At 38.8% G+C, this 24194-nt stretch overlaps 2 protein-coding genes and 1 long non-coding RNA gene across 46 annotated transcripts in view; 2 read left to right on the top strand and 1 right to left on the bottom strand.

Moving 5' to 3' along the window:
- HYCC2 (hyccin PI4KA lipid kinase complex subunit 2) overlaps positions 1-12513 on the top strand; it is a 100274-nt gene extending 87761 nt beyond the window's left edge. For 16 of the 26 annotated variants that reach the window (XM_063791500.1, XM_063791499.1, XM_063791494.1 and 13 more), the window contains one exon: positions 4377-6691. In XM_063791500.1, the coding sequence (XP_063647570.1) occupies positions 4377-4978 (602 nt within the window). In that variant the 3' untranslated portion in view covers positions 4979-6691. Of the gene's footprint in view, positions 1-4376 lie in introns of all 26 variants that reach the window. The other 10 variants (XM_016949502.4, XM_009443972.5, XM_001171278.7 and 7 more) reach the window with 1 other exon arrangement.
- On the bottom strand, positions 7298-22693 carry LOC134808062 (uncharacterized). Its single transcript, XR_010150190.1, has 2 exons — positions 22571-22693; positions 7298-7753 (listed from the first exon to the last, which is right to left on the bottom strand). It is a non-coding gene; the product is annotated as an uncharacterized LOC134808062 (long non-coding RNA).
- Positions 22135-24194, top strand: part of ORC2 (origin recognition complex subunit 2) — a 53967-nt gene continuing 51907 nt past the window's right edge. For 2 of the 19 annotated variants that reach the window (XR_008546856.2, XM_063791483.1), the window contains exon 1: positions 22474-22711. Coding sequence is in view for 2 of the 19 variants with exons in the window: in XM_054680063.2 (XP_054536038.1) it covers positions 22863-22982 (120 nt within the window). In the remaining 17 variants the exon portion in view is untranslated. Of the gene's footprint in view, positions 22983-24194 lie in introns of all 19 variants that reach the window. The other 17 variants (XM_054680060.2, XM_063791481.1, XM_063791480.1 and 14 more) reach the window with 14 other exon arrangements.

The raw sequence follows: 24194 nt of genomic DNA, 5'->3' as shown, positions 1-24194 counted from the left end.
TTACCCAGATTGACCTTAATTCATTTAACAGTGTTGCATGTGCATGACCTAGGGACCCAAAAAAGTTGGTGCTGTTTGAGAGATCCTTTAAATGGCTCTGAAAGATGGCAGTGTTCCCTTTTTCCCCTGTATCTTATTACATTATCCCTAGGAGTAAGTTTTATCTTGTATAAACACATAACAATAAAAAAATGAATAGATGTGGAACCCAGAGTTGGCCTAAACTGAACATTCCTGAATGACTGAGCCACTTATCTACTACTATTGCTAGAATATTGGAAGTATTTATGCTAAATATAGTACTATGTTAATCAACAGTTGCTGAAATTCCAGAAAGTGTAGGATTAGATTGAAGCATTCCTTCCAATACATCGAGTCATGCACTTTGAAACAAATGAACCAAAATAGTAGTTCCTTTTTAATATCCTATAAAATATTAAAATATCCTATTTTAATATCTATCACTGGTAAAATTTCAATTTGGGGGAGGGAGGGAGAGGGTGTAGCCACAAGGAAAGAGGAATGTTTCCTTATTTTACCTTTTAATCCAGATTATTTTTAGTTTTATTTATTTATTTTTTTGAGGCAGGATCTCACTCACGTCGCCCAGGCAAGAGTGCAGTGGCACAATCAAGGCTCACTGTAGCCTCAACTTCCTGGTCTTAAGTGATCCTCCCACCTCAGCCTCTGGAATAGCTAGGACTACAGGCACGCCACCACAGCCGGCTAGTTTTTTTGTATTTTTAGTAGAGATGGGGTTTTGCCATGTTGTCTAGGCTGGTCTCAAACTCCTGGGCTCAAGCAATCTGCCCACCTCAGCCTCCCAGGGTGCTGGGATTACAGGCATGAGCCACCGCCCCTGGCCTATTTGTAGTTTTAAATCAATATTAACAGAAGCCAAATGTGTAAGTAAAGTCAGCCATGAATAGAAAAGTTCATTAAAAATCCATTTCATAGCTTCTTGGCGTTCAGTGTAAATACAAAAAGGAATAAAAAAAAAATAAAAAAATTCCATTTCAGATGTCTCCTCTTTGGACCATGAATGGTATTGTTATCACCTTTGGAGAAAATTACAAAGGAAAAATGTTTTGAGACACAATTGCCTTTTTCTTTCTTGAGGGTTTTTTCTCGACCCCCAGATGGTCTCATTCTGTTGCCCAGGCTGGAGTGTAGTGGCACAGTCATAGCTCACTGTAACCTCAGACTCCTGGGCTCCAGCAAACCTCTGGCCTCAGCCTTCTCAGTAGCTAGGACAACAGGCATGTCACCATGCCCAGTTAATTTTTAAATTGTTTGTAGAGATGGGGTCTTGCTATGTTGCCCAGACTAGTCTTGAACTCCCAGGCTCAAGCAATCCTCCTATCTTGGCCTCCCCAGGTGTGACCCACTGCAGCCAGCCTCCTTAAGATTCATAGCTCACTGCCACCTCGAATTCCTGGACTTAAGTGATCCTTCCACCATTGCCTCCTGAGTAGCTGGGACTATAGGTGGGTGCCATCACATCTGGCTAATTTTTTAACTTTTTATGGAGATAAGATCTTGCCATTTGCCCAGGCTGGTCTCAAACTCCTCAACTCAAGGGATCTGCCTGTCTTGGCTTCCCAAAATGTTGGGATTACAGGCGTAAGCCACCATACCCCACCAAGCTTTTTAAACAGAAGAAAGGAAATTACTAAAACCTATGAAAAGTCTTGGTAATTCTGAACTCTGCTCAAGCTTTTGGATTAACATAGATTATTGACTAGTTTTCTGCTATGATGGCTTTAAATAATTTTACAATTAAAATTGGGTTTATTACATGTTGAAATTGAAGGGACAATATAAGCCCATCACTTACTTTTCTCCTGATTGTCAAGTACATTCTATTTGTGACTTTAAAAGCTGGAGTTAAGATTATTACTAAACTGGCCAGGCACGATGGCTCATGCCTATAATCTCAGCACTTTGGGAGGCCCAGGCAGGTGGATTGCTTAAGCCCAGGAGTTTGAGACCAGCCTGGGCAACATGGCAAAACCCCATCTCTACAAAATACACAAAAATTAGCCAAGCATGGTGGCAGATGCCTGTAGTCCCAGCTGCTTGAGAGGCTGAGGTGGGAGGATCACTTGAGCCTGGGAGGTTGAGGCTACAGTGGGCTGTGATCGTGCCACTGCACTCCAGCCTATACAACAGAGTGAGACCTTGTCTCAAAAAATAATAATAAAAATAAATAAATGTTTTTAAAAATTATTACTAAACTGAAGATAATACCTGTGATTAAAGTACAATCAGTATTCCATTATATATACTAAGCATTTCTTAGTATATAAAATATCAGTAGATTCTCTTGCATGGTGGCTTTTATGTTATCATCTTTTTTATGGCCATATTGCTTGGGCATCAGATCTGCATGTAGCAAGATTCAGAAGCTAGCACTAAGTCTCTCAGTCTCCTTTCCTTATAAATATACCTAATGATACATTTCTGTTCACTCCCAGTTTTATATCACTAATATCAATTCTGACCCAATAACTATCCTTTCTTGGGCATTTTGGAGTTCTTTATACTAATTGTAAGTAAATTACTAAAATGTATCATATGAATATAATTTAAAGTTTTTATTTTGAGGTACATTATAAAAGTACATTATATACAGTTCTTTTGAAGAGGTTGAGAGAAGTGGTGTCAGCTGCTACTGTTCTTAGTAGATGCATTTTCATATGGCTTTGCATGATGATTAAAGATTATTAAACTGCTGGATATAACAAGGTGCCTTTTGCTTTAAGGATAGCTTATTTCATTCTTTAGAAGGAAGAAAATAATCCATATGAGTAAATATAGCTAAGTAAATAGTTTATTTTTCCAGGTGCTATGTTAAATAAAAGATTGTGTTTAAATATTTTGTATATATTTTGCTTAGGTAACCTATATCTCTAATATTTGTTTAGATTCTTTCCTAACATTTTTACCTTACCTGTAATGTTGATATCTGTTTTGTAGATTCAGATTAAACTTTACGGAAGTCTGGAAAATGTATTTAATAGGTAGCAAACCAATATGAGTTATTGAAAGAAGCAAATGTATTACTTTCTAAGAGAATATTGATCATACTCTCAGTAAGAGAATTGGCTTTCTGTAAACTGCAAGCTCAGTATATTATATATTCTTCTCTTCTTCCCACAAAAACCCAAGATAAGAATTCTGTTGTTGGCCGGGCGCGGTGGCTCATGCCTGTAATCCCAGCACTTTGGGAGGCTGAGGTGGGCAGATCACTTGAGGTCAGGAGTCGGAGACCAGCCTGGCCAACATGGTGAAATCCCGTCTGTACTAAAAATACAAAAATTAGCTGGGCATGGTGACACACGCCTGTAATCCCAGCTACTCGGGAGGCTGAGGCAGGAGAATTACTTGAACCTGGGAGGCAGAGGTTGCAGTGAGCTGAAGATCGTGCCACTGCACTCCAGTCTGGGTGACAGAGCGAGACTGTCTCAAAAAAAATAAATAAATAAATTATTTTGTTAACTGCAGTTTCTGCATGAAATGAAATGTGATGGGACACTATAGTATTTTGTGATTATGACAATACATCTCAATACTAAGAATCTAAAATATAGAAATAATTACATAAAATATTATCAAAACATACCATATAGAAAATATAAATCCTTAAATACCCCTGCTGGTTCCCTACCACTGCTCTCTGATATTTTCTTCACATTAATTGATCAAAATATGGAAACCAGTGAGTAGAAAAGGCCATAGACAAAATATGACTGTGAAGTTACAGAAGCAATATAGTTTTGAGTTATTTAAAAAATTTGCTAGTTCCATGTTAAAGGTTCTAAAACCATATAGAAGCAGTTAACCAACCACTGAGTAAATATAAAATTTTATTATAGTTAAAAAGAGTTTGGCCTGTAAGCATAAATGGGTTTTTGGTATAATTCTGGATAACCGGAATTAGAAGAGGGTCTCTTTTGCACATCTTATGGTGGGTTAAAGAAGGTATGAGGGGGAAAGTTTTTTTTTTTTTTTTTTCCAGTAGGTAGATATGGTCATTTCAGAAGAAGAATGATAGTGTATTATAAAAATTTATGTTAACAAACTGTTGTATTTTACCTAGTCGTTTTACATGCCTAAATATTGACAGTATACTAGATATGTTTGTGGATAGTTTTACAAAAACTGGACTAAATAAAGCTAAACTAACATGTATTAGCATAGTAGAATTCTGTGTAGATTAAGATTTCCCCTAAATTATTTAGGGGAAGTGTTGATAATAGGGCCATTGACAACCTATAGCGAACATTGCCCAAGAGATAAGGTCAGTGTTGTTATTCACAGCTGCTTCTTATTTAATTTAGCTATTGCTGAGTCTGTCTGATTTGTTTTCTTAGGTGCTGAGGGTGTAAATGGAGGAGAGGAGTCTGTAAACCTGAATGATGCAGATGAAGGATTTTCATCAGGGGCTTCCCTCAGCAGTCAGCCAATTGGGACCAAACCATCCTCCTCTTCTCAGAGGGGAAGCTTAAGGAAAGTAGCAACTGGGCGTTCAGCCAAGGATAAAGAAACAGCCTCTGCCATCAAATCCAGTGAGAGCCCTCGAGATTCAGTAGTTCGCAAGCAGTATGTACAGCAACCAACTGATCTTAGTGTAGATTCAGTTGAGCTGACACCAATGAAGAAACACCTGAGCCTGCCTGCTGGCCAGGTGGTGCCAAAAATCAATAGCTTAAGTCTAATCCGGACAGCCAGTGCTTCCTCAAGTAAATCATTTGACTATGTAAATGGCAGTCAAGCAAGTACCAGCATTGGGGTTGGCACTGAGGGAGGTACTAATTTAGCAGCCAACAATGCTAATCGATACTCAACTGTCAGTCTGCAGGAAGACCGGCTAGGTCAAGCTGGCGAAGGTAAAGAGCTCCTCAGCCCAGGAGCCCCCTTGACCAAGCAGTCTCGATCCCCAAGTTTCAATATGCAGCTAATATCCCAGGTGTAGTTTTGACATCCTCCCTCTTCTTTCTGCTTACCTTTTAAACTGAACATTTCATTGTGCAAGAAGACACTTCATCCCACATTGTGAAAATATTGGTCACTGTTATCAGATTTCATTTAGTTTAGGTATCTTCATACTGTATTTTGTATCAAAACAGCAATAAGGTTTTCTTTATCCCTCTTTCCTACATCTTCTCTTCACCTATTCCTTGTAAATGTGTTTGTGAAGCAGTATAAAATGTTTGCCTTTTCCATGCCTTCCTTTCTCCTTGGGTGATGTGCAATCCATCGTAGGCTGATCGGTCCCATTTCAACACTGTGAGACTGAGGATACATTAGAGGAAATGGTGTATATGATCCCTATGAAACGATTCTTTGGCTTTTGTTTAAAAACAAAACGGGTTTGTTCTCATAATCTATAGAACTATGAAGATTACTGGATCATATTTTTTTCTCTTAACCAGGAGTGCCTCAGAGATTCTGCTATGACTTTGGACTTCTCTGAGTCTGTGCAATCATTTTCTGGAGAAGCATGGGGAAAGGTGGTAGACTGCTGCACTTTTTCATTAAAATGAGGGTAGCTCTTTCTCCACCCCCCCATCTCCTTTATCCCGAAGACATAAATGTTCAATTACGGAGGCATTTAAATCAAGTTGTGACCACCTCCATTGGAGGGCAGGACTCTTGATTGTGTAATTGATAATGCACTTTCTCAATGGCTGTATAGTCATTATTAACGTGTCTTCCCTCTTCCCCACAAGGACATATAAGGTCATTTCTGTCCTTCAAGTTTGGCCAACTAACAAATCAGAATCTGAGGGGCATGTTCTATTTCCCAGGAATGATTGACACTTTGGTGCTGGGGTTTTGTGGGGGCGGGGGGTAGTTTTTGTTTAGCTTTTGTGGAGATTGTGTGTGTGAGAGGAGATTTGATTTTTTTTTCTTCTTTTCCTTTGTGAGCTGATGGCTGAAGTGTAACAGTACATCTTCAGGTAAAGAGAGGGATTTCTCAATCTACTTTCTGTTATGTCAGACTATAAGAGAAACCCTTTCAGCTGCTTTCTAGATGTACCTAAATTCAGTCAGATATTTTGGATTAAGAAACCTAAAGTCCTGATACATTACATACTCCAAGGAAATATATCAGGGACAGACAATTGGCTGAAACACTGATACTTCAATGTGACACATTTTTATAGAACATTTCTACCAGGGGGTACTGACCTTGATTTCTCCTACAAGGACCACACTGCCTTTGTGTTTAATGTAATGCAATTTGTGTACCTTCTAATCATATATCTGCAGTTCCTCATTTTTATAAAACTTTGAAATCATGCCAGTAAGCTAGATGTTGAATGTATGTAAGTAGCATTTGGTAACTGCTAAGAAGTTACAAAAACATTATTGGTAAAAAAAATTTCCTTAGTTCTGATCTGGTTGGATAAGATTTTATCATAACTTTTCTGGGTCTCAGGCTCTGATGTTTGAAAAAGAAGGGAATATATTGGGTTTTAAAAAAGTGTATTGTGACTTAAACTGTTATAAGTTATCCTTCCACAGAATACATCAGAGCTATCAGTGCTTTGTACATTTAGATGTTTTTACTTGATTATTGTTTAAGAAAAATATACTGAATTTATAGAAAGCAAGTATTCTCCTAATTAGCAAAAGTTAAAATTTTATCTCTACCATTAAAATTATAATAGATTTTGATAAATAACCAGAAAAACGCCTTTTTTTTTCACACCTAGCAATCCCCCCGTTTTTATTGTAAGGACTTTCTTTTTTCCCTAAGAGACTTTCTGTTAGACTCTTTATATATGAGATGCTTGTTTAAATATGGTGGTCTGTAACATTTTCCAGCTCATGTGAAAATGGAAAACTAGAACCTGAACTAGTATCTACAACATTGCCAAAGTCCAGGGTAAAGCTAAAAGTTGATAAGTAGACAATTTATTGATTTGTGTGTGTCTGTGTGTGTGTGTGTGTGTGTGTGTGTATGGTGTGTATATGTATATATCACAAAGTTGTATTTTAAATATTTTAAATACCCTTTCTTTTAATTTAACTAAGGGATGTCAAATAAATGAAAGGAGTTTAAAAATAGCCAAAATAAATGAGCTATAAAGGCCCATAACATACTAAAACAGGCAGTTTCAGGTATGTAAGGAAAGGAACATTATATTTACCTAGAAAGTGAGATCTAAAAAAAAATAAAAAATAAAAAATAAATAAATAAAAAATAAAAAAGAAAGTGAGATCTTGGCTATGGCTGGAGGTCAGTCACTTTATGGCATAAATTATTTGGAAGGTAAAAAGACTGTTTTCAATTCAAATTGTGCATTTATTGGCATCTAAATCTAGCATGATTTTGGTTAAAGCACAAAAGAAATACCACATAATACCAAATTACAGCAAATGTTAGAATAAATACAACAAAATTTTCCTTTGGCTAGAAATCTTATACCTGAAAAATTGGTTTTAAAAAATGTTCATCTTGGCCGGGCGCGGTGGCTCACGCCTGTAATCCCAACACTCTGGGAGGCTGAGGTGGGTGAATCATGAGGTCAGGAGTTCGAGACCAGCCTGGCCAACATGGTGAAACCCTGTCTCTACTAAAAATACAAAAAATTAGCTGGGCGTGGTGGCAGGCGCCTGTAATCCCAGCTACTCGGGAGGCTGAGGCAGGAGAATCTCTTGAACCCGGGAGGTGGAGGTTGCAGTGAGCCAAGAATGCGCCACTGTACTCCAGCCTGGGCAACAGTGCAAGACTCTGTCTCTGAAAAAAAAAAAAAAAAAAGTTCATCTTAGAGGATTTTATTTATCTGTATGTATATACATATATGTTTGTATGTATACATACCCACATTAACATTTTATGACCCTGTAACATTTGTTTTCTATTCTTTTAGGTGATGTGAGTTGACCTCAGTGAAGAAACATTTCATTTAGTCTAAGCCTTGCATTCAGGGTCTTACAACAGATTTCTTGTGCAAGAATTATTATTAGTTAAAATGGAAGGTGTTAGTTTAACAAACTGAGTCAAATTTTCTAAGTTTTTAAATATGCATTTTAACATGCATTATTTTTGGCATTTAATTTAAAATAGTTTTGTTTCATATATACAACAGCTGTTACAGATATATGCCAGCAATATTCATACTTTTTTAACAAGCTTTTGTTATATATTTTCTAATCTCCATAAAAGTCTAATCATCTATGAAAAAGATATTTAGGGAGAAAATACTTGTTTTCTGTAATAAAACAATTAGGTTGGTGCCATGTATGCCAAGTTGGATAAAAGAATACAAAGAAACAGCTGAAGGTTTTGGGAGCTCGCTCTGACATTAATTACTAGAAAGCAAACTAAAATGCAAAGTGAATAGTTAACTCAGAAGATTTGATTTTTTGAAATAGGGTCTCACTCTGTCCTCTAGGCTAGAGTGCAGTGGCACTATCACGGCTCACTGCAGCCTCAACCTCCCTGGGCTCAGGTGATCTTTCCACCTCAGCCTCTGGAGTAGCTGGAACTCCAGGCATGCACCACCACACCTGGCTAATTTTTGTATTTTTAGTAGAGACGAGGTTTTGCCATGTTGCCCAGGCTGGTCTCGAACTCCTGGGCTTAAGAGATCCACCCACCTGGCCTCCCAGAAGTGCTAGGATTACAGACATAACTACCACACCTGGCCTGAAGATTTTTAAATGTGAAAATATTTCAAGAAGCTAAGGGGAAAATCGTTATTTTAAAATCCTGATCCCCTTAACTTTACCCCTTACCATTACCCTTACCTTTCCAATTCACTTTTGTCTATTTATTATAGAATCAGAATTGTGCTAAGAAGAAACCCTGGAGATAATCTAGCTAGTCTCCCACTCCCTCACCCCAACCTTCATCCTCAAGAAACAGAGGCTCAGAGGTTGTGGTGTGATCAAGATCATATACCTAAAGCAGAGCCAGAATCAAACCCAGTCTCCCATGGGTTTGGGGAGGCAGTGGGTTGTTAACTCCATTTTTGCAGTTTCTTTATAGTTCTGGTCTAGTAGTTGGTGAATACAACACATTAAGAAAAGTGTTAAATCCAGAAAAAATGTAGAGTAATCTAGATGGGGAAATGTTGGAAATGTTAAGTATGTCTACAGATGTAAGGATCAACACATTATTCTAATTTATGCCTTACTATTTTCTGCCACATAACAGTTGTATGCTGCCATTTTATAGTTGAATACATTTGTTGGGATTTATTTAAATATAAAATAAACCCAGTGAAATGGCTTTGATCAGTGTTTTCTAGTTATTTTAAAGTAATTTTTGAGTCAGCCAGCTTTCAGTCACCAGTGTGGCAAGCTAATTATATTGCACAATAGAGTATTGCAAAGTAAAGATTAAATAAATTTGATTCCATTACTTTTTAATGTAGAAAGAGACTGAATCTTATGCTTAGAGCAAATGCAAGCAATATTTCCTTATATGATTGAAAAAGGTTCTATAGTGTGAAGCTTATGATTCCATAATGGAACAGTGACCATGATGTCATTTAAAGTGTGTATATACCATATAAAATGTCTTAAATGCGGTAGTCTCAGCTATATAAGCTCAGTATTTCCAGTCTGTATTCTCAGATTCCATCTAGTAGCTTTAAATTAATTAAAATTGTTTATTAGACACTGGAATACTGAGAATAACTTCTTTCAGATTGTTTTGTTTGCACTACTTTTGTGAATATTTTAATGAAGTGGAGTCCATTTTTGAGTACTTCAGTTGTTGACAATCAGTTGTCTCGTTTAAATCTCTGCATGTTCATTTGTAAATAAAAAATGTAGTACCTGTCTTTAGGGGTAGTCCCCTATTTATTACAAACACTGGCAAGGAATATCTCTCCATTTCTGACCTTGGATTACAAAGTATGTTTTGGGTTTTTCTTTTTTAATCAGTATTTCAGTTACATCTTTGTTTTCAGCTTTAAAAAGTTTAACGGGTCATGCCAATGATCAGAAAATCTGTAAGAATTTTAGAGCAATTTTTCTACCTACGGCTATGTTAAACAGTCTGAACATGAGACTTTTTCTTTCAAGTTGAAGATTATTGTCATCGTTTTACCACTAAGTTGGTTGAGACACTTACTTGTAATACTTTAATTTTTTTAAAGTGTTTTTAGAAACAAGTTGTTTGAAAACCAATTAGAAATTAGAATATTTGCCAGATTATAAGCAGATGGAATGCAGTGTAAAACTGTTAACAATGCTAATAAAATTATGAGTCATCAGATTGGTACAGTTTTCCCTGCCAAGATGGTCATATTGATAATGTAAGACAAATTTTAGTATTACTTGCATTATGTGTACCTAATAGGTATATCATACTGGTACTGAGCATATATAGAAAATACTATTCATAGAGGAGTCATCACCACCCAACCTCCTTGCCCGTGTAGGCATATTTCTTCTGAACCTGACCACACAAGTACAACATTTTGGTAACTTCAGTCTTTTCAGTATTTTTGTAATCTTAGCCATAGTCCTATGAGAAATGTACATAAGAGCAAACAATTCAGGATAGAAATTAGCAGAAAGCTGGGAATGATGTGAAATAACTGGCAGCATAGTACAGAAATGTAAGGTATATGTTTTGCTTCTGGATTTTTAGAAATTGTGCTAATCATGTTTACAAATTAAGGCATATTCAGATGTCTGCTATTATATTTAATATTGATTTGATAAAAAAATGGAATTAGATGTAGCTTAGAGTATAAATGAGTCTTTTTAAAAATGTGTATCTGGAAGTAGGTCTAATAAAGAAATCCTTTTATTTTCAAAGAAATGAACTTAATTGGACAACTCATCCCCAATTACAGAATTGATATCAATATGGTTTGCTGTATTTGAGTATAAACAGCTCAGTGTTAATTATATCAAAGGAAGTTCTTTACATGTTCATTGATTACAAAATTTACCAAAGAAAATGTATCTACCAAATATAATTTTTAAAGTACTTGTTAAGGAATGAAGCCTCTTTAACATATAAAGTATCTTAAAAATATTCTCTGACCTGGAAAATAGGTTTACAGTAGCTACAAGATTCCATTTTAGGTTTTCTTATGTCAATAAATGTCAGTATTTTACACTTCCAGCAAAAGTACCCGTTAAAGACTAAATCTAAATATTATTCCTCATAGCACAGCTTCTGGTCTCCTTAAATTAAGGATCCTACTCATCAGGATTGAATAAAAAGGGGGAAATTGCTAAAATTGGTATATTGTATAATATTGTGGGTTAAGTAAAATTTAGGGGGGCATTATGGAAATGTACCTATTTTAAAGGGCAGTGGCAATTACTATAATATTGGTTAAACTGGTAAAGTTTGTTAAATAATTTATGTCCATGATCATTCTGAGTGTTTTTTTTCTTTGCAGAAAAACAGGATTGGGTTAAGAAAAGCTAAAATACTCATTTTTAAAAAATGTATAGCCCAATAAGAACTAAATGATTTATTTCAACAGTTAAATAATTTTTTTTGGAAATCATGAAATGTATTTGCATATTGATGTTCCAAACAGGTTTTATGTATTGTTTTTTATAGCAGGTAGTAGTTGAAAAGTAATGAGTATATTGATTAGCTGTCTTGGAAAGAGAGGATTGGCTTTCTAACAATCACTGATACAGGTTTGGGTTTGGGGGGGTTTGTTTGTTTGTTTGTAAGTTTTATCATCCATACTGAATTGAGAGATAAGCTCCATGTTTAAAAATATTTGTAATAAGTTCATCTACTTGACACTGAATCTTTTTTATTCTTACTCTAAAATTATTCTGGCTTTCCATTCAGTTTAAGTGGTTAAGTGAAACAGTTTTTAGGGTGCAAAAATTATTTTCCCACTGTTTTTCTCATGATAATTTGAGTCTCCTGAGCTATAATTTCTGAAGGATTTTTACTACTTTGGCATTATGTAATCTGATCTCTGTCACAATGATAGTAAATAAGAACTATCTCACTTTCATATGTTTGCTTCATAAAAGGATATGGAATGTACACATCAGCTCTTTTTTTTTTTTTAAACTAGCATCAACCTATAACTTGGTATAAACTTCCCAAGTATTTAGAGAATAGTGCTGGTGAAAATTTAAATAGGATAGGCATATAGAAATTATGACTTGTATTGAGTGATGTCCTTTCAACCTAGGACTAGTGACAACCTTCATTTTTTCAGAGCTGAAGAAAAAACCATGAATTTAAGATCATATTTATTGGTGCATGTAAGCCATTATCCTGTCTTAATGAACCGATTAATGCTGTTGATTGTTGAAATGTGAAATGTAGTCACTGTTGACCTTGTAAATATCTGCCAGAGATGAAAAAATATTTTAAGTTATTGTAAATAAAGATGTATAAAATTCAGTATCAGTCTGCAATGCAGAAACATATCTTAGATGTTAAAATACTGTGTTTGAGAGATGTGTAATTTACCCTTAGATGTATCTAGTTACATTAAGAGTGTAAATTTTTTTGTACAGTATAAAAATACAGCTCTATTTGGCTTTTAACTGGATTTCCCTGAGTTGATTTTATCTTACCTAAATTTTATATCTTAAAAGGGTCTTTTCATATTTTTTCAAAGTGTACCATTTTTATTTTATATCTGAACCTTTATATCATACCCTATTACATTAAGGCAGTATAAAAATTATATTTAACACCACAAAATAAGAAACAAGACAAAGGCAGGTGTGAAATTAATACATAAAACGTGCCATATATTTCTGTAGTTAATTGCAGGGGTACAGATTTAGCACTGAACGTTAAAGCAGCCAAATGTAAAGACAGAAGTAAGATTAATTACATAATTTTCAGATTCCTTAAGATTCAACAAGTTTCTCAGGTGAAGCACAACTATTTCTAATGTTAAAATATTTTCTTTCCTGGGTCCTTGTAAAGAGGAACCAATATTATTATAATACAGTTTACAATACAATTTATGAAGGTGCCTGTTTCTTCACACCCTTACCTGCAGTTAGTTCTCTCATCATTAAACTTTTTGGTCTTTCCCACATTGTCTTTCCTAAAGATACTTTAGCCTTCACTTGGAACATGGGTTTAATCAAGGGTTAAGCCCTAGGCCCTTTTTCCTTTCCTTTTCTTTACATGCATTTTCTGGAAAAATCTCTTTTGTGCCTTTTTTCTTTATGACTGTTATTCCTTGCTGAGTCAAAGTTTTATTCTCCATTTTATTTCAGATTCAAGCAAAGTACATTATCTTTTTGATATTTATTATCCCTTAATCCAAAGATTGGCAGATCCAGAACCAAGACTGTGTTTTTCTCTTTGATTCTGGATCTGCATTAGTAAGGAAGGATGAGATTCACAAGCTGACAGTTCCAATTTTTTCCCTTTATTAGAAATGTAATAGTTGTTCATTTACAAAATACAGAAAAAGGGCCAGGTGTGGTGGCTCACGCCTATAATCCCAGCACTTTGGGAGGCCGAGGTGGGTGGATCACCTGAGGTCAGGAGTTTGAAATCAGCCTGGCCAACATGGTAAAACCCCATCTCTACTAAAAGTACAAAAATTACCCAGGCATAGTGACAGGCACCTGTAATCACAGCTACTAGGAAGGCTGAGGCAGGAAAATCGCTTGAACCTGGGAGGTGGAGGTTGCAGTGAGCCAAGATCGTGCCATTGCACTCCAGCTTGGGGGACAAGAGCAAAACTCCATCTCAAAACAAACAAACAAAAAACAAAAGAAAGTACAGAAGTACAACGGGAAAAGTAATATTTTCCTTTAAGGTATTGTAATATAATTGTGATATTAATAGAATAGTGGAGGCACTTTATATACACACACATACATACATACATACATACACACACATACACACTATCCCCACACATACAACTCTTGTCCAGGTAAGTCACAGTATTTTATGGTACAAAGATTCTTCCCATGTAAATTAAACAATAACTAACATTATTGGGTGCTTAGGATGTGCCAGGCACTATTCTAAACACTTTAAAGAAAATGCAGTCATTCATTTAATACTCAGTACAACAGCATTAGATAAGTACTATTCTTCTTTTATGAGAAAAGTGAAGTACAGCTGTCCAAAGTCACAGAGCTAGTAAGTGGAAGAGCTAACATTGAACATAGACACTCAGGCAAATGCACTTGTGAACTTAAACATCGTAATATACTGCATAATTGCATTGATTGTTCTCAACTATTAGTACACTTGCCAAACACCTACCCCAGAAAGCCAGTCCCCCTGTGAAGGACGGGAAGAAAGGGAGGGGTTGGATCTCAACAGAGCTAGATTGCTAATAGGCAAACTAAATCCATGAAAGAATCAAGCCCTAACATCCTGAGTATCCACAGTTATAAGTTAACTTCTCTCCTATGTATATACAGTGGTTCTTGTGTACTATCCTGAGGGAAAATGAGAAAATAGTCTTTTTGTGGTTCACGTAAGGAAGCTCAGTTGAGAAAAGCTATTTTACAGCATAATAAAGCAGAAGAGACTGCCAAAATATAAAACTTAAAATTATATGACAGTTCTTCCTATGACCCTTCCCATCCACACAAAAAAGCTGCTGGGTAGCATGGGAGGAAAGCAGAACTTTGTTGGGCTGATGACTATGTTATGATTTAATGTTAAATTTTTAAGTACCTGAGAGAGGGCAGACGTATAGTCTTTCGTGTTTAGGATATGTAAAGGTCTTTATCTGGCCCGGGGTGATAATCCAAATGGGATAGATATAATCTGTGATAATAGGCCGGGCGCAGTGGCTCATGCCTGTAATCCCAGCACTTTGGGAGGCCAAGGCGAGTGGATCGTCTGAAGTCAGGAGTTCGAGACCAGCCTGGTCAACATGGTGAAACCGTCTCTACTAAAATTAGCTGGGTGTGGTAGCGCACCCTTGTGATCCTAGCTATCCTGAGGCACGAGAATCGCTCGAACCTGGGAGGCGGAGGTTGCAGTGAGCCAATATCGCACCATTGCACTCTAGCCTGGGCGACAGAGTGAGACCCTCTCTCAAAAAAAAAAAAAAAAAAAAAACCAGAAACAATGCTAATAGTCTCAAAACAAAACAATCATATTCAATAGGCTTTTTATTTTATTCTCTCCAATATTCAGTAGGCAATTCCCCAAACATAGGCTTTCTTCACTTCCTCCAAGTAAAATTACAGAATGTTAAGAAATCTATATATAGTTCCTTTATTCACAAATGTTACACTGACTTTATACACACTGTAAAACGCAGAATTTTGTTTGTTTGTTTGCTGTTTTTTTTGAGACGGAGTCGCCCAGGCTGGAGTGCAGTAGCGTGATCTCAGCTTACTGCAAGCTCCGCCTCCCGGGTTCATGCCATTCTCCTGCCTCAGCCTCCCGAGTAGCTGGGACTACAGGCGCCCACCACCATGCCCGGCTAATTTTTTTTTTCCTATTTTTTAGTTGAGACGGGGTTTCACCGTGTTAGCCAGGATGGTCTCCATCTCCTGACCTCGTGATCTGCCCGCCTCGGCCTCCCAAAGTGCTGGGATTACAGGCGTGAGCCACCACGCCTGGCCAACTCAGAATTGTTTTCAAAAACTAATTCCCATTATTGTAATTACTCTGTGTACGTTTTTTTTTTTGTTGTTGTTGTTGTTTTGATATGGAATTTCGCTCTTATTGTCCAGGCTGGAGTGCAATGGTGTGGTCTTGGCTCACTGCAACCTCCGCCTCCTGGGTTCAAGCAATTGTCCTGCCTCAGCCTCCCAAGTAGCTGGGATTACAGGTGCCCGCCACCATGCCCAGCTAATTTTTATATTTTTAGTAGAGACGGGGTTTCACCATGTTGACCAGGCTGGTCTCAAACTCCTGACCTCAGGTGATCCACCCACCTCGGCCTCCGAAAGTGCTGGGATTACAGGCTTGAGCCACCACACCCAGCCCTCTGTGTACATTTTTAAGGATTACTGTGTCAAATCTTTCACTACTTATTTGATGATGTCATCTCGTGTCCTCACTGACTGCTTTACCATCCCTGGTACAAAAAAAAATTATCTTGGAGGTTTTGGCTGCCATATTCTCTTTTATTACTAGATACTCAGATATAATCACTTTTCCTGAGCATGACTGAAATCAATTTGACATATAAAAAAATTTCAGGGTAGAAGTTATTTGCTGAGGCATCTGCCACTGACAGTCTAGATCTATTAAAACTTTATCAAGTGTGTGTTTAACATACATGATCTAGGCCACTGCATATCTCACAAAAAATTTTATTGCCAATTTTTAATTGTCTCTAGCTCACTGGTTCTTAGCCCTAGCTTCACATTAAAATCATCTGGCCAACTGGGCACAGTGTCTCACGCCCGTAATTCCTGCACTTTGGGAGGCCGAGGTGGGTGGATCACCTGAGGTCAGGAGTTTAAGACCAGTCAACATGGTGAAACCCTGTCTCTATTAAAAATAAAAAAGAATTAGCCGGTTGTGGCGGTGGGTGCCTGTAGTCCCAGCTACTCTGGAGGCTGAGGCAAGAGAGTCACTTGAACCCAGGAGGCGGAGGCTGCAGTGAGCCGAGATCGTGCCACTGCACTCCAGCCTGGGCAGCAGAGTGAAACTCTGTCTCAAAAAAAAAAAAAAAAATCATCTGGGTAATTTTTTAAAACAATTCTGATGACCAGGCCCCATGCAGACTCTCTGGAGTAGGATCTGGCGTCACATAGTTCTCAAAGATCACCAGCTAATTCTCATGTGCAATCAGGATTGAAAATTCTCTTTAATGCTATACCAATCTTTGACATAGGTAAGCTTTCTCTCTTCTGTCCAGAACCTGACTCAATAATAAATTTTTCCTAGAGAAACACCTAGTATAGTAACTGACAATATAAGAAAGAAGTATCATTAACCCATTCCATAAATATACCTCCACCCCAAAGAATAGACCCATCCATATTAATGCTTTACTCTGCCTTCTCTATTCCCTAACTCAGGCCACTGAACACTGTAGGTGTTAATACATTTTCATTGGACCCTTGTACTTCTTGGCCTGTCCCCTTTCTCATTCCCTTTAGTTTCTATTCCGCAGCTTCAGCACATAAAGTATCACTTTCTCAGCAGCCTCAACTCTTTTTCTATGAAATGGAGGCCATCATGCTAGAATAAATATGCTTAATTTCCTGTTTCCCGCCACCACTTCAAAGTTCTGAACTATATCTGTAACTATCCTTATCCCCTTGCTGCCTGTCTCAAATGAGAGGTATCTCACATCATTTCTTATTTTTCTCACACTCCTTGCACAGTTCTCATTTTCGCCACTTGGCTTAAATCTATAAACGGATGACCCTAGATCTGTATCTCTAGGCCTAGACCTCTTGAATGTTAGACTTTTAAATCCAACTGGCTGCTGGATAGCTGGATATCTCTCAGGCACTTCAAAGTTAAGATGCCTTAAACTAAACTCATCTACCTTTTTCCTCTATCAGTAATCTCTCTCTCACATCACACCAATAAACTAATCCAGGCAACCCAGCCAGAAACCTGAGAATTATATCTCCTCTCTCCCTCACCTCTATTATCCAGTCTCCAAATCCTGCTGACTGCCCCCTTTTTTTTTTTTAATTAATCCTTCCCACCTTTACTACTACAGCACAAACTCATATCCTCTTCATATCGACTGCTTCAGTAGCCTCCTAACTAGACTCCTTGCCCTTAAATTTATCCTCCTTAGTGATGGATATTAAATGCTTATCAGTGCCCTGGTTAAAATTATCCAGTGGTTCCAATATAGGGGCTAAATTCCATGTTATTTAGCCTGCATACAAGGCCCTGTGGCCTACTTCTACTCCATCTCCTATCATTCTTAAGTAACAACAAAGTGCTTTGTACTACCACACTCATTTGCACAATCACACCCTTTGTCCTTTGTACTGCCACACCCAGTTTGTACTTTCTTCCTGAAATCTCTTCTCCAGTACTTTCTCTTTTGCTTAAGTCTACTTGTCTTTTGAAATTGGATTGGCCGTTCCTCTGCTATCCCCCAACCCAATCCCTAGATTAAGCTAAATGGCAGTTGTCCTTGTAGTTCTCAGTACATCTTTTTGAATTTTTGTGTGTTTTTTGGTACAGATGGGGGTCTCCCTATGTGCTCAGAGTGACCTCAAACTCCTGGGCTCCAGTGCTCCTCTCGCCTCAGCCTCCCAAGGTGTTGGGACTACAGGTGTCAGCCACTGGGCCCAGCCTACACACTTTTGTGTTGAAATTATCTGATTCTTTCTACCGAACCAAATTCTAAATTCCTTAAGGGTAAGGGCCATACCTGGGCATTATGCCCCTGGTTGAGGTAGGGGCTCAAAAATTTTATTAAATAAACTGTTCAAAGACCCAGGGAGAAAATGGATTTTTTTCAAGGAGCAATAGCATCAATATGAAGCTTTTCACGATACTGGCAAAGACAAAAGTTAACTGAGTTTCCCAAACTTAGGAACCAATATAAATGTATCTTAACTTGTTCAGAAGACCTACTTGGTTCTGGTTGCTTAATCTAGATCTCTCACTGATATCTATACAGCTATTTAGATTATATTTCAATTTGGAAGATATGAACTGAGATCATATTCTTGAATTTGATCAAGTAAAATATGGTTTCGGTAAAAAACCTTGTTTGAATATAAAAATGAACTTAAAAAAAGATTTCATTTTTTAACTCAGTCATCTCCTTGAAGAAGAAATTTATAAAGATTCTGATTTTCTTCAGTGTGCTGACAGATGAGATCACAGGTAAAGAAAAATATAAGGTGCTATCATCTTGATTCTGCAGTCTATTTAAAAATTAGTTAAAACTTTAAGAATTTTCTCCTTAAAGAATCTAAATTTGATGACTCACATTCCTTTTTACATTCCTTTTTTAATAGATATAAAACGTCAAGAGTTTATTACAGTTTTGAGTAAATTTTTCTCTGGGTTCTACATAGTATGTTTGCTCCTGCTTTATTTTTTTTCTTTTTCAGAGCTGAGGCTTTATTCCAAAGTTTGGTAATGCTAAAATTGATCAGAAGCTCAGCGTGCAGGGACTAGCTTGTCAGCTAGTAGGTGTCAGCGTAGGTCTATAGTAATAAACTGGCTTTTTCAATTGGGGCCTCCTCTCTTTTCTGATTAGCTTGCCTGAAAAAGTCTTTAAATTTAATGCCCAGGGGATATATGACTCATTGCCAGCATTCTGGGAGCCAAGTAAGACGAGGTCCTGAGCTTATCCTCCTCATTTCAGTATGACCTCATTTCTACTCTCAGTTGTGCCTAGTGGTAGAGTCTAGATCCTCTCGGTTCACCTTATAATCTCCTGGTCCTCCACAAAGTATGACAGGAGATCTAGCATCTAATTGTTTCAAGACTCCCAACCAATCTTCAGTCTCAGCTTCATACTCCATTTTTTTTTTCCAACCAATCCTCCAGTCTCGGCTTCATGCTTTTTTTCTTTTTCTTTCTTTTTTTGAGACAGAGTTTTGCTGTAGTTGCCCAGGCTGGAGTGCAATGGCATGATCTCGGCTCACCGCAGACACCGCCTCCCGGGTTTAAGCAATTCTCCTGCCTCAGCCTCCCAAGTAGCTCAGGTTACAGGCATGCACCACCAAGCCCGGCTAATTTTGTATTCTTAGTAGAAATGGAGTTTCACCATGTTGGTCAGGTTGGTCTTGCACTCCTGGCCTCAAGTGATCCACCTGCCTCGGCCTCCCAAAGTGCTGGGATTATAGGCATGAGCCACCGTACCAGACCCATGCTGCTTTTAACGTATTCCTGAGACTACCACCTGGAGTTCTGTGAAAGGAATAGGCTTCTTACTGGCTTCCCCCTTTCAGGCCTGGATTCCAGCTAACCAACTTATGTTAACCTGTTTTTCTATTCTGTTAATTTTATGTTTATACTTCAATAAAAATTTCTGATTATTATTTTACTGGTATTTAAAAAGTCTTCAATTCACCCTGTTTCATAGATTAGATTTTTAAAAGCCAGTCCCTAAATTTCAAACTATTACCCAATTAGCTGCTTGTGCCTCTACCCTTTACAATATTGAGCTTCTATTTCCCCCTTTGGAACAGTCTACTTGCCCTGCGCAAAATTTCCGTGAATACATGGGGAGTTGCCATTTTATGGTCCCCTCTGACTTCAGCTTCCTGCTGCTCCTAAATCCTGTGTCTCCATTCTGAAGGTATGGCTCTTTGTTTTTATCTTAGTATCAACCTAAAAGCAAAACTCAGCTCCTTCCCTCTATTTTCCACACATATACCATAAAAACTACATCCAAACCCACCACTCACACCAAGGCCTCTGTGGTCTGTAGAAGCCTTTTTTCAAGATGTGAGGAGAGGAATGAAGGGGAGTTTACTGACATCATAGAAATATAAAAAAACAGCCAGGTGCAGTGGCTCACACCTGTAATCCCAACACTTTTGGAGGCCAAGATGAGTGGATCACTTGAGCTCTGGAGTTGGAGACCAGCCAGAGCAATATGGTGAAACCCCCTCTCTACAAAAAATACAAAAATTAGCCGGGTATGGTGGTGTGCGCCTGCAGTCACAGCTACTCAGGAAGCTGAGGTGGGAGGTTTGGTTGAGAGCAGATAGTCGAGGCTGCAGTGAACAGTAATGTTGCCACTGCACTTCAGCCTGGGCGGCAGAGGGAGACTGCATCTCAAAAAAAAAAATTATATATATAAAAAACACACATAAGTTGAATATATCTATTCAACATTCCTAGATCTTCATCTTTTTTTTCAAATTTCTTTTTCTTTTTTAAGAAATGGGGTCTCGACGTGTTGCCCAGGCTGGAGTGCAGTGGCTATTCACAAGTGAGATCACTGCTCACTGCATCCTGGAACTCTGGGATGCAAACAATCTTCCTTTTCTCAGCCTCGCAAGTAGCTGGGATTACAGGTGTGTGTGCTGGGCTAGTCATCTTCACATTTTTAAACACTCTTCAAACACATCATTGTTAACTGTTGAGCTATGTTCTCTTTATCTTCTGTCTCTAGTCACTCCCCAAATTCTTTTTATTTATAATGCACAAAAAATTGCCTTTCTCTTCCATTTTCTTAACTCCACCTAGCCAAAATGGAATAATGAGGTATCAAGGCTATGATCATTTCTTTCTCAACTGGATTTCCTAAACAGCTCCCAAATCTTGTGACTCTATATCTTCCCTCCCAATCCTACCTCCTTTATCCAAAGATCTTTCAATACAAATCTGACCAGTGCCCTAAGGGCCAACTAAGCCCTTCATAATAACAGACCCAATGCTTGGCATTTTACACAGCTGTTACACGGATTTGGACCTTCTACCTGGAAAATTTTACCCCTCTTGGCCTGTTTTAAATCTGTTCAACACAGGGGTTTCAGTTTAAACATCTCTTCCTCCTAGAAAATTGTTCCTGACTCCTTCTGGACTTTTAATTAGCTACTCCTACCATGTGCTCCAATGCACTTCCCATATCATGGTATTTTTCTCAATATTGTCCGTTCAATATCTTCACGTGCTAGGTAACTATAGTGAATGCAGAGATCGTAGTTGTCTCGCTCGATAATGAATACTTATCTTCTGTTCGCAGAGTACTCTGTAGTTTTGTTTTGAGTAAGTGAATCCAAATGAAACAATACCCTGTTCTTAATACTGTATGGATCCCATCCAGGTTCATTCCTTTTCTTCCTCATTTTCTCTGTCTTGTCTTTTTTATATTTTGGATAGTTGAAGTCAATCATTTTCTCTGTCTATTCATTCTATTTCCCCAGCCTCTTCATCCCACTAGCCGTCCGATCCCATCTCTATATTCAGTGCTTCTCCTAACGTCTCTTCTTCTCCCTACCCCAAACCCTGGAGATGTACAAGATCCTACCTTTCACGCCAAATGAAGAAAATCTTTAAAAAAGAAATGCGAATCAATTTCCATTACCTTTTTCTTCAAAAGGTAGCTGGGAAACCAATGAACACTTATTTTTTTTTGAGACGGAGTTTCGCTCTTGTTGCCCAGGCTGGAATGCAATGGCTCGATCTCGGCTCACTGCAACGTCCGCCTCCCGGGTTCAAGCGTTTCTCCTGCCTCAGCCTCCCGAGTAGCTGGTATTACAGGCATGCGCCACCACGCCCGGCTAATTTTGTATTTTTAGGAGAGACGGGGTTTCTCCACGTCGGTCAGACTGGTCTCGAGCTCCCGACCTCAGGTGATTCGCCCGCCTCGGCCTCCCAAGGTGCTGGGATTAGAGGCGTGAGACACTGCGCCCGACCCCAAAGAACACTTTTTAAAGATTGCTACAAGACAAACAGCCACCACTCAGCCAGCTACTCTGCAAACTTCCTCAGATCCAAACAACACTTCCTTTTCCCTTCCCCGGAAACGGAAAGAAGAAAGGAAAGGTAAGGCCCACAACTCAGGGCCCAAGAATCCGTTTTCCTCAGGTTTCCTGATGGGCGGGGCCGAATGGCCGGCGCCGACTGGCCGGCAGAGCCGTCGCTCTTGGCCGACTCCTCTTCCTATTGGCTTCCTCGGGCACCGCCCCCTGAACAGGGCGGGAGATTCGGTGTGCCGCACGCAGGCTTCCCATCCCCCAGCTGGCCTCCGGGGCTCCTTACCTCTCCGGTGGTCGGGCGCGAATTACTGGAAATTGGCTTTTCCCGTTGGGGCCGAAGGTACTTTCCCTGCGGCGGCGACTCAGCGGGGTGTCGTTCGGCCGGCGTGACGCAGCCGGATCGGCGCCAGGCGGAAACCTAGCGGTGAGTAGTGGGGTGTCGGGGCAGCCTGCCTCCCTTTTCTGCTTAGCTCGCGGCGTGTGAGGTGCGTCCAGGTGCACCCAGCCCCGCGTCGGAGCTTGGCCGCCAGCGTCCCAAGCCGCGCATCTCAGGACTTTCCCTCGGCTCTTGGGGCATGGTCTTTGCGCCTCGCTGCCCCCCGCAGGCTGCCCGGGGGCTCGAGAACCCTTACTGGTGGAGCGCAGCCAACTGGCCAGAGGCTGGAGGCGCAGGCCAAAGTCCTTTAAGACTTGAGGTGAGAGGCTCACTCTGGGAGGACCTTTCGTTAGTCTGCCCCGCAGTTATAGGCCTTTTGTGCAAGGGACGGCTGATACTAACCTACCTGATTCCCAGCTTACGAAGCCCTCTGGTTGGAAAAGGAGAACTGTGAAGATGTGTAACGACAGTGGTAAAGTGCCCTGTGAGGTATGAAGAGGAAGAGATCGCGTCCCAGAACCACTGTAGCTAGAACCTTTGATGTCATCCCAGCCTGGAGGCACCAATGTGTCCTGCCAGCTAACTGATCGGTCACCTTGGAGCCATGCTTGGCTGTAAAATGTTGATAAGCCAGGCTCTTTTGGTAGAGCTTTTTAATTAAAAAGATGTTGAGACGTTACTTTTCATTTTACAATTGAAATCCTAATAGAATCGTTACACTTTCCCGCAGTTAAATTGCAATCTGAAGAAAAATAGCACGGCCCTACACCGTTATATAAGGGCACTGCACGGTAAACGGACATCATCACTTATTGAGCAGTTTTTCTGTTAGATGTTGAATGAGTTAGAGATGTACAAGAGATCTTCATGGTTAAGTTGAAGTTTAAAGTAAAAATATCTCAGTGCACTGCAGTAAGGAGCTAAAAAAGAAAAAGGTTAAAGTAAAAATACCGATAATTGGGAGCATTCAGTGGTGCTCTTTTTATATATCAGGCACATCATTTCATTTAATCGTCAGGACTTTGGACAAAGTCACACAGTTATAAAGTATGGAGTGGAGATTGGAACTCAGGTTTCTCCGATATTAAAATTGGTGCTTAACCACTAATCTATCCAACCTTCTTTTTCAAAGGATTATGTTTTTAAAAATTACAGCAAATCTTTTATTTGTTTTCAAAGGAGAGTGTGTTGCTACCACTTGGTGCAATGCTAACACTTGGTGTTGCAGAATTGCCTTGAAGTACCTCCTTGAAAGGGGTTGACCTATAAGCACCAAGGCAGTGCCTTGAGGGGTCATAATGGTCACTAAATATTGCATTTTATTGTGTGATTGTTAGGTTTTTTTGTTCGTTTGTTTTTCAGGAACTGTTGGAAAGGAAAGAAGGAAACGTTTCTCATGAGGTCTTTGTAGACATTTTCTTTAATCTGGTGATTTTGTACTATTTAATAAGATGCTCCAAAATTAGAAAAGGAAATGTTTGTATAAATGCACTTGTCTACAAACAAGTCTCAGGCTGCCTCTCTCCAGGCA

Source organism: Pan troglodytes, chromosome 13 (genome assembly GCF_028858775.2).
Source record: "Pan troglodytes isolate AG18354 chromosome 13, NHGRI_mPanTro3-v2.0_pri, whole genome shotgun sequence".
NCBI classification, from domain to species: Eukaryota; Metazoa; Chordata; class Mammalia; order Primates; family Hominidae; genus Pan; species Pan troglodytes.
The sequence above is the reverse complement of the archived record's forward strand: the minus strand, read 5'-3'. Positions and strand labels throughout refer to the sequence as shown.